We start from the raw sequence: 9,978 nt of genomic DNA on the forward strand, positions 1-9,978 counted from the left end.
GCCCCCCCCTGCAGGCTGCCAGGGGAGGCTGCCCAGCCCTGCCGGCCTGTGAAGCCGGGCAGGCTTGGCCTTCTCTTGAAACACTCGCTGTGCCCTCCCTGAGGCCAGCCTAGCACAGCCCGCAACGCCAGCACCTACGTTTGACAACGTCTGGTCTCCGATGAGGTGCCAGGCGTGGACGGCTGCAACGCTGAGAACGAGCAAGTAGGTGAACACGCCCATGTATTTAATGCTGAAAAGACACGATTGCTGGCAAGTCAGACACGGCAACCCGAGCAGGGCGAGGCGAGGACACCACCCAGGGACGCCCAACTCACCCAACCGCGCAGGAACACGCCACCCCCGTCAGCATCAGCCAACACCACCAGCTGGGCGAGAAGGGGCTAGAAGGACAGAGAACAGAGCAGAGGCAGCGAGGGCGCGCTCAGACACTGTCCCACAGGCCGGAGGACGTTCGCCACGCCGAGGGATGGTCTGGGCTGGCCGATCGCGGAGGCTGCATGGAAAACCGACGAGACTCCCACCTCCCAAAGGTCAGGCCTGGCAGAATTTTTCTTTTTCCCCAGAAGTTGCTTTCGGCTAGTTCAAGTGACAGCAAAATGGGGATGTACTGATGAAGGCACGGGCCAAGGACAATCCGAAACTATTAGGTGATGGAGACGCGTGGGGAGCAACCCCCCAAGTACCAAGGAACCAGACCGCTCGGAGCATCGCTCCCGGGTCCCCTTCCTTGTCTCCTAGGAAGGTGCTCCCCACGCTCCACACCTGTGTCGCTGGGAGTTGGAGAACTTCAGGTAGGACAGCACAGCCAACAGGTTGAAAAATATCAGCACCGACTCCAGGAGCATCAGCCTCGACTGAGTGATCAGCGCGTTCTCTGTCGTCGGAGAGACACGTGGGGTTTAAGGTCGGCAGAGGGGGGGACTGACGCTTCGCAGGTGGGCTTAACCCCGGCAGCAACGCCACGTGAGGGCAAGGCGGATGGGACAGCCCGGGAGGGAGATGCTCCAGAGCCATGAAGGCGGCGCCGAGGCGGCTCACCGCTGCCAGGCCTGACTGAACTGGGCAGGCTGTGCCCTCGGGGCCTGTTTCGCGTGCAGAACTAACGCCAGCTTTGCGGGGCAGCCACGAAGGGAACGGCCACGGGCCCGGCCTCAGAGGCCCCCGCAGGGGTGCTCTCGCTCTTCAGGGACCTCCCACCCATGCTCATCTGTTCGCACACCCGAGCTGAGGCCCTTCCTGGAGTCTCCAGAACTCAGGAGTCCATCCAGGTTGGCTCCAGCCTGGGAGGTGGTGAAGTTTCGTTTAGGGACAACCTTGGTTGGGGTAGATGTGGACCTTGGGGCACCCTTTGGGTGGCCCCCCATTTGATACAGTCGCGCCTGCACCGGTGAGAGTCTGACCCCGCAGTTCAGCAACCCCACGGCCAGGACAGCCTGGGAGCAGAGACTCGCAGAGTCAGATCTGGACAAACCAGATGAGCTGGCCAACAGCCCCACAAGCCCCGCCAGCTCCTCCCTGCACAGCACCCAGACAGGCAGGGCCCGCCTTACCGATGAGCACCAGGAGGGCGGCCCCCATGGCAGTGCAGTGGGAAAAGCGGAGCTCCAGCACGATCTGGTAGGCCATGGGCACCGACAAGGCCCCGGCCAGGGCCGGCAGCAGGCGCAGGGACCACACGGGCACGTTGCTGCTGTATTCTGGAAAGGCAGCGCGCACTCAGCGGGGCTGACAGCACTGAGCACACGCCGCCCGCACACACCGCCTGGCTGTCCTCAGACCCCACGTGGGAGTCTACGAGCTGGGGACCCCACCAGCAACCGACAAGACACTGTGGGCTGCAGCTCTGAAATCAGCTTTGCATAGCAAAGGGACAGCGCTCGGGAGGACAACAGGACAGAAGGCTCCGAGGTTAACCTTTCCACGACGCATTTATCCCACCAGCTTCCAGAAGCATCGTGGCAACAGACGGGATTTACACGTGCAGAAGGTAACTGGCACGAGACGGGATGCACTTGCCAAAGCCAGGGACAAGACCATCTCCGTAACTAAAGATCGAGGCTTCCCAGACTTCCTAAATCTTCCACCTGCACACAGCTAACCACGGCCTCAATGCAGAATGCCCCTGAGAGCCACCTCTCTGTGCTAACGTGCGCACACTTGGAACAGAGGGGAGAATGCGTTTTTACCTGCTCCAATCCTGTTCCACAAGAAGTTGCCATCAAATCCTCCTAAATAGCCTAAAACAGAAGAGTCACCAGTAACTATGAGCAAACGCCTCTGGAGCTCTGCGGCCGGCAGTGAAGGAACAACATGTGAAGACGACATGGTTTCTGCCCTCAAGAAATGTCACGGCTAAGTTTTAAGGTGCCTGAGGGTTGAAGGGCCACAACTGCCCACCCCCACTAAGGAGTCCTACCTCCCAAAGCCAGCAGCATGTGGCCAAACGGTGGGCCACTGTCGTCCAGAAAGAAGATCCGCTTCATGTAAAAAGAGATGTACTGCCCGTAGTACACTTCATCAAAGCTGGGGAGAACCACACACATTATGCTCAACTACAGCGGATTTTTAAAGTTTATTTATTTCTTCCATGAACAAGAGACAGAGGGGAGACAGCATCCCAACAGGGTCTTTTGTTTGTTTGTATTGAAAGGTTTTTGCCCTAAGGCATGTATGTTCACAAGAGACAGACAGAGACTGAGCGAGGGAAAGTGAGAAAGCACCCTCCAGGAAGCGGGCCACGCCACAGTCCCCTCTCTCCTAGTCTCCCGGGATCTGGACGCTCACACACGTACCCAGCATGTTTTAAGCTGATGAGTCAGGGACCCCAACCTCGGTCAGCCATGTGGGAGTCCAGCACCCTAACTACCACGCCACCTGCTGGCCCCACCCACAGGATCTGCCTGCACCTCAGCCAGTCCGAGACCACGGCATGGGCGTGCCTGGTGTACCAGGAAGGTCTCTGATGTAAACTCGGACCCTCCCCACCTGGGCCTGGCCCCGCAAAGCTCTGCAGCAGCACCCAAGGTGGCAGCCAGCTTCTAAACTCTAATCCGAATTAAACGCGCGGTGTGAGGACACACGTACAAGTGCTTCCACACCACTGCCCGTGAGTGACAGCAAAGCTCCACTCGTGCCCCAACCCTACCGGTCCCCAAGTGTCGGCACACTCGCGGCACCATCGGTCATGGGACAGGTAGGACGCGCTGAGGATGGCTAACACATGATGCTTGCCCATCCAGTCTGTCCCTCACCCTGGTGCCTAGCCGCCATCGTCCTCAGAGACCTCGCGGGCCCAGGGTTATCCACCCCTCCCCACCCCGCCTTTGGGCACAAGCACCTGTGACCTCCAGTGGGAATGAAACCCAGTGAGCCAGTGTGGGAGGGAGATGTGTAGGTCCCAACAACAGTAAAACCTTTCCAGAAAATCGGGGATAACCGAGGACCAGGGGGAGGGGGCTGCTCTCCTTCTTAGGTGTGGTCATTTGAATTTTGGTTTTAATAATCCTCACCTTTGGAGAATGAGAAAGGACTGCGGCTTTTTCAACCCCGTTTCTCTCTGGTGAGCGCATGTGCCCCATAGCAAATTTAAAAAACGATTCTGGGAACCAGCAGTTAGCGTAATGGTATGTGGCTGGACTCCCATGTAGTCGACAGCGGTTCGCGTCCTGGACCCGGTGGCTTAAAACTCACGCCGGGCGCGTGTGCGTGTGTGCCCAAGATCCCGAGAGGAGAATGGGGGAGAAGGGATTGCAGCATAACCATCCCCCCTGGGGGGTGATTTCTCGCTTTCTGTCTCTATGTCTCTCTCTGTCTGGCGAGCACACACACGCCCTATAGTGAAAACCTCTCCAAAAAGAGAAAAAAAACGATTCTCATCTTTTAGAGAAATAAACTGAATTACTTTTGAATGGGCCCTAAGGTCTAGAATTTGCTTCAAGAGGGCACTGGCTACAAACAGAGCTGCCTAACAGGGTAACAGGGTCGTTGTATTGTTCTCCGTCCTTTTGTATACGTTTGGTATTTTCTATAACCAGAAAGTTAACCAGACCCCTGCAGTGGTATACAAATGGTGTGCTGCTGTGCAATACTGGAGCCATATGGAAGGTTCTAGGTTCAAATCCCCGGTCAACCTGAACATGGTTTGGCTGGCCCAAAGCTTAGGGGAGGGTCATAATGTGGCAAGACTGTGTTGGGGGTGCTTGTCTCTTCTACTCTCAATAAATAAACAGAATAACAAAAACAAGGGCCAGCCCCATAGCACAGGGGTTAGACACTGTGCATTGGGAGCTGGACGCCATAGGATAGGGCTGACCAGTTTGAATCCCAGGCCCAGTGGTCTGAGAAACATGGCAGGCACATGCATATGTGTGCCCCAAATCCTGACAGGCAGGAAAAACAGAGGAAAGGGACAGAAGTATGAGAAGGGGGTACCCCGCACACCTCCACTGCCCCTGGCAATGAAAAAAACCAAGAGGCCAGCAGGTGATGCAGTGATTAAGGCACTGGACTCCCACACAGTCAAGCACAGTTCGAGTCTTAGACCCGGAGGCTTAAAGCTCACTTCAGGTGAGTGAGCCCAAAATCCCAAGAGAAGAATGGAGAAGGTATCGTGGCGTGGCCCCTGCGCTGAGAGGTGATTTCTCGCTTCCAGTCTCTCCAGTGAGCACATGCATCCTATAGCAAAACCCTCTCAGAATCAAAAACCCAACAACAAAAGATGGTTGAATCAAATCCCACCTGTACTACTGGGTTAATATTAGTAACGACGCTTCAGTAATAGCTATCGTTTCCCATCACAGCCAAAACCCACCGAGCAGTCTCACTGCCCGATCCACTAATCTTTTGCCATCCCGGTTTTTAAAAATAATTATTTAGGGATTGACAGATGGTGTAACAGTTACATCACTGGGCCACCATGTAGCTGGCCACAGTTCCAGTCCTGGACCCATAGGCTTAAAACTCACGCGTGGGGCATGTGTGTGTGTGCCCAAAACTTTGAGAGGAGAATGGAGGAGAAGGGATCGGGGAGTGGCCATCCCTCCTGGAGGGTGATTTCTCACATTCTGTCTCTCTCTGTGTCTCTGGCAAGGGCATGCGCCCTGTAACAAAAATCTCTAAAATTTATTAATTTTTATTATTTTTAAATTTTGCTAAAGGGCATGGGAGTTCACCAGAGACAGAGAAAGGGAAAGTGAGAAAGCAAACCTCTAGGTCCAGGACTCAAACCATGGTCAGCCATGTGAGAGTCCAGCACCTTAACCACTATGCCACCTACTGGCCCTGCCATCCTGGTTTTAAAATGGTGCCTGAAGGCTGGTAACCAGATTCTCCTCTGCCACATTCCTTTAAGGGTCTCGTTGTACCTGCTGCAGGCGTACGTGTGTACTGTTTGTTCAGAAGACCTGAAAGGTGCACTGTGCAGGGCTCTCCTGGGGACAGAACGGTCCTTCCTGTCACAGCACAGAACACCCGTTGGCAGCTCGGCCTCTGTTCTGGTGCAGAGCTGGAAGCCACATGCTGACTGCGGTTGGGAGTCACTGGTCCAGCGGACCTGAAGACATGCTGCACATGTGTGCCTGGGCCCAGGACCTTGGCAGGACTGGAGGAAGGGACTCAGGGTGAGACGGAGCCCGGGGGAGGGTGCTCTTCCCTCTTCCCCTCGAGCATGAACGAATAAAAACAAATCCATTGGGAACCAGCAGTTAGCCTAATGGCTATGTCGCTGGACTCCCACGTAGTCGACCGCGGTTCGAGTACCGGACCCGTTGGCTTAAAACTCACGCCGGGCGCGTGTGCGTGCGTGCCCAAGATCCCGAGAGGAGAATGGAGGAGAAGGGATTGTAGCGTGACCATTCCCCCTGGGGGGTGATTCCTCACTTTCTGTCTCTCTGTCTCTCTCTGTCTGTCTGGCAAGCGCATGCGCCCTATAGCAAAAACCTCTCAAAAAAAAAAAAAAAATCCATCACCCCAAGCCCAGAATTCACTTTCCCATTTACACTGTCCAAAAAGACACTTCCTGCCACAAGTTACAATTCCTCTGGACAAAGGCCAGGGATACCGTCGCCAGGCTTACACCACGGCCCGTGGATAGGTGAGTCGCCACAGCCGGCTCAGCAGCCCCAGGCCCGTCAGAGCCACCACATTCAGGTTGATGTCAGCAGTCACCACTACAGGGCGCTTCAAAAACCCCAACATCTTGTAGAAAAGCAGGCCCGGAAGACACCCTGGAAAAGGAGGAGACAGCCATCAGGAAGCAGTGGCACTCAAAGGGTGCACAGAGGCTGAGAAAAACCCCAAGGCATCCTGGCCCCAGATGCACCCATGGGTTAGTGGGGCTCTGACACCTCCACTGCCCCATGGCCGCCTGCAAATGCCAGTGGAGACCCCTGGGGTTGGAAACCGGGGAGAACTCCTAACCCTCAGCCTGGCCATTCACCTGCTTCAGGGGCTCACTCCACAACCTGAGAGCTTGGGGGGAAGTGGCAGGCCCACAGGCCATGGTGGCCTCTGTGGTCCCTCGCCGATGGCTCCCAGCCCTGTGGCCAGCCATGCTGACTGTGGGCGGCCCCGATGGCCTGGTAACTTGGGTACATCTGCCCCCAAGTGCCTTCGTCTGTCCCCTCCTTCTTGCCCAGAGAGCTCTCCACCTGACGCCCCAATTTTCTCCTCTGGCTTCGTCTTCCTAGAGCTCCGCTGTCTGGGGCTGCACCTGCCTTGGGCCCGCATCAGCATACCGAAGTTCCGTGTGCTCTGAGCGCCCCCTTCTCGCCTGAGGCCTCATCTGTCCGGCGGCCCCCGTCTCCTCTACCCTACAGCATCTCCCAGCACCCCTTCTTTTCCCAAGGCTGCGTCTGCCCCGGGGACACCCCAACTTTTCCCCAGGCTGCATCTACCTTGGGCGCCCCTGCTTTCCCCGAGGCTACTTCTGCCCTGGTCGCCCACTCCTCTCCCCGCTCTCTCGGAGCAGAGACCCCCGGGGCACCCCTTGCCTGGCGGAGTCTTTTTCCCCTGGCTGCGCCTGCCCGGCCGCCCCTCTCGGCACAGCCAGCCCGCCCTCCCTGCGCCGACACCCCGGGGTCCGTTCCCCGCGCCGCCCACGTTGCGCAGCAGCCAGTGTAGGCGACCGTTGAGGGCAAGGCCGCCTCTCTGGGCTCTCGATCCGCCGCTCCCGCGGGCAGGGCGCGAGTGTCTGCGCATGCGCCCTGGGAGACCACGGCTGCGCGTGCGCCCTGGGAGAGGGCGCGGGGCCAGCAAGCCGAAAGGGGCTGCAGGGTGTGGGAGCCGGCCTGGCCTCCCTGGTGTGTCATTCGTTGCTCTGGCATTCCGGGGTCTCCAGGTGCTCCGTGCATACGAGCATCTTTCATGAAAGGCACAGCGGGCGGCTCCCACCTACCCTGCCCCTCGCGTCTTCCCTCCGCCCGGCGCAGTTGCACGGCTTTCTTGCTGGCGAGCATGCGCGTGCTCCTCGCTCGCGGGGGAGGTTTGAAAACCGACGTGGGCTTGCTCTGCTGGGCTCCGCCCGTCTCCACACATCCGCGGCTGCAGTGCCACCCAAAAGCCAAGCCGCACATCGCCCTCCGAACGCCGCTCGGGCAGAAGACTGGCTTCTTCCTCCTTTCCCAGAGCTGCTCCCCGTTATTTACCAGCTCTGCCTTTCCAAAGGCCTGCTTTGCGGCCCTCCTGGTGCCTTGGCTAGCTGACTGCGTAGCTTCCTGCATTCTCAAGAGCGGCGGGCCTCCAGGAGTAGGCGACAGCAGCATGCCCGGCAGAGGGACCTAAGCTCTCAGCAGGATGCTGCAGGTTCAGTAACCAACTATGGTTCCTCACTGTTGCAGATTATTGTGGGCAAGGCGACATTAGATGATACCAGGACGGAGCAGCTGCCCTCGCCATGACCCGCGGTAACCAGCGTGAGCTCGCCAGCCAGAATATGAAAAAGCAGAGCGACTCCGTTAAGGGAAAGCGCCGAAATGATGTGCTTTCTGCTGCCCGCAAGCAGAGGGACTCGAGGGACTCAGAGCCAGTGCCACCACGCTCGCGTTTCCTCCTGCTGTGCTCACAGGTCCCAGCACGACGGCACTCCCTTTGCCCTGAGTCTGTAGCAGGTCCCTTTTGTGCTTCCTTCCTCTCAGGTAGCCTCTCTCCCTCTGGGCCACTCCTGGGGGTGAGGGGTTACCTCTTCCTAGTGTTTTTTATTCCTGTGGGGCTCACCCCAAAGTATTGAAAGTAGCTTTGTAATTCCCCCCCCCCCAAGAAAGATGTCACCAGTTAAGAATGTTTAAGGGTAAAGGCATAGCGGTTACGTTGGTGGACTCCCACATGGTCCACTGGGGTTCGAGTACCGGGCTGGAGATCCTGGAGTCCTATCCTGTGGAAATCACGCCAGGTGTCTGTGTGCATGCCCAGGATCCCGGGAAGAAAATGGAGAAGGGATTGCCCATGGGGAGTGACTTCTGACTTTGTCTGAAAGACAGGGTCTCTGTCTCTCTCCAGCTTGCACCCTAAGGCAAAAAGCTCTTAAAAAAAAAAAAGAAAGAAAGAAAAGAAAGAAAAAGAAAAACCATTAAAGGAAGGTTCATCTTCCTGGCTTACCCACGAGGGGTTTCTGGGTCCCTGGAAGGAGTGGGGCTGGGCCCTGAGCTATGGTCCCATCATCCCAGGGGTAGACTGTCAGCAGGCAGAGGTCTGCTAAGTTCTGTGACCCTCCTGTCCCCAGGGGCAGTGAATCTGGGCACTGGTGGTGGCAGTTAGAGCCAGAGTGCTGACTCTCCCACAGTTGAGGGGCTCAGAAGCGGGGCCACACATTTTTGGGAGTAATTTGTTTTCTAGCTTTCTCAGCCCCACGCTCTTCGAATCTGTAGCACCCACCCAGGTGGGTACTGGAAGGACTTTTTTTTTTTTTTTTTTGAGAGGTTTTTGCTATAGGGCGTGGGCCCTCCCCAGAAAGAGACAGACAGAAAGCGAGAAACCACCCCCCAGGGGAGATGGCCACGCCACAATCCCTTCTCCATCTTCTCAGGATCTTGGGCATGCACACGCGCCCAGTATGAGTCTAAGCCACCAGGTCCGGGACTCAAACTGCAGTCGACTACATGGGAGTCCAGCGACACAGCCATTGCTCCGACTGCTGGTCCCAGGACACATTTTAGTTAAGGAAACTGAATGAGCAGTGGCTGCCTTCCCCAGCGTCGTGGAGCTAGGCAGTGGCAGAGCCAAGAACTACTGCCTATCTTAGCTTCAGCCGGGCTGGCCCCATAGCCTGCTGGGAAAGCCAGCCAGAGCTCACGCGGCTGAACGGCTGAATCCTGGTCCTGGCAGTTCGAAAAAAAGACACCAGGCTTGTGTGTGTGTACACCCAAAACCCCAACCGGATGGAGAAATGGAAGAGACCACGGTGACCATGCCCCATTGTGGAGAGCTTTCTCCCTCTCCGACACACACATGCCCTCGAACAAGCAGAAGTATTCCTGACCCACCACTGCCATGGGCCTGGCTTGCTCTGTCCCCACCCCCACCCCAAGGCCTAGCGTAACTCTCTCCTACTTCCTGCAAAAGAACATTCCACCCATTTCTCACGTGAGGCCAGGCCGGGCGCGGAGGGGACTCACCACAGGTTCCCACCTCTCCTTTGCCCCCATTCGTTCCTGTGTCCACAGCTAGATTTTCCACTTGTAGGTCCCCAGTCCGTGACCGAGACAGGAAGGGCACAGCCTCAGAAAGCATGTTCAGCTTTATTTTTTTAAACCTTTTTTTTATTTAAATAAGGAGAATTCTTTCATATGGAAAGAGCTAGTACAATCACATATTTGAAAGGAGAAACAATAGGTTCTGAACCGGAGGGAAAGGGCGCAGGTGCGAACCGCACGGGCCTGAGGACGGCACGCTCCGCTTCCCATCCGAGGTAGACGCCTCCCCGAAAGGATGCACCACGAGCCGCACGCCGCCATCGTCTGCCCTTTCAAACATCTGGTCTAT

At 56.8% G+C, this 9,978-nt stretch overlaps 1 protein-coding gene across 1 annotated transcript in view; it reads right to left on the minus strand.

The window, feature by feature from the left end:
* Positions 1 to 6,221, minus strand: part of POMT1 (protein O-mannosyltransferase 1) — a 28,897-nt gene extending 22,676 nt beyond the window's left edge. The window contains 7 exon segments of the mRNA XM_027766651.1: positions 139 to 232; positions 318 to 383; positions 766 to 877; positions 1,554 to 1,700; positions 2,190 to 2,240; positions 2,420 to 2,526; positions 6,077 to 6,221. Of these exon segments, the coding sequence (XP_027622452.1) occupies positions 139 to 232; positions 318 to 383; positions 766 to 877; positions 1,554 to 1,700; positions 2,190 to 2,240; positions 2,420 to 2,526; positions 6,077 to 6,198 (699 nt within the window). The 5' untranslated portion in view covers positions 6,199 to 6,221.
* Between the last annotated feature and the right edge of the window lie 3,757 nt (positions 6,222 to 9,978).

This window comes from Tupaia chinensis, unplaced genomic scaffold, assembly GCF_000334495.1.
Source record: "Tupaia chinensis unplaced genomic scaffold, TupChi_1.0 Scaffold143602_1, whole genome shotgun sequence".
Lineage (NCBI taxonomy): Eukaryota > Metazoa > Chordata > Mammalia > Scandentia > Tupaiidae > Tupaia > Tupaia belangeri.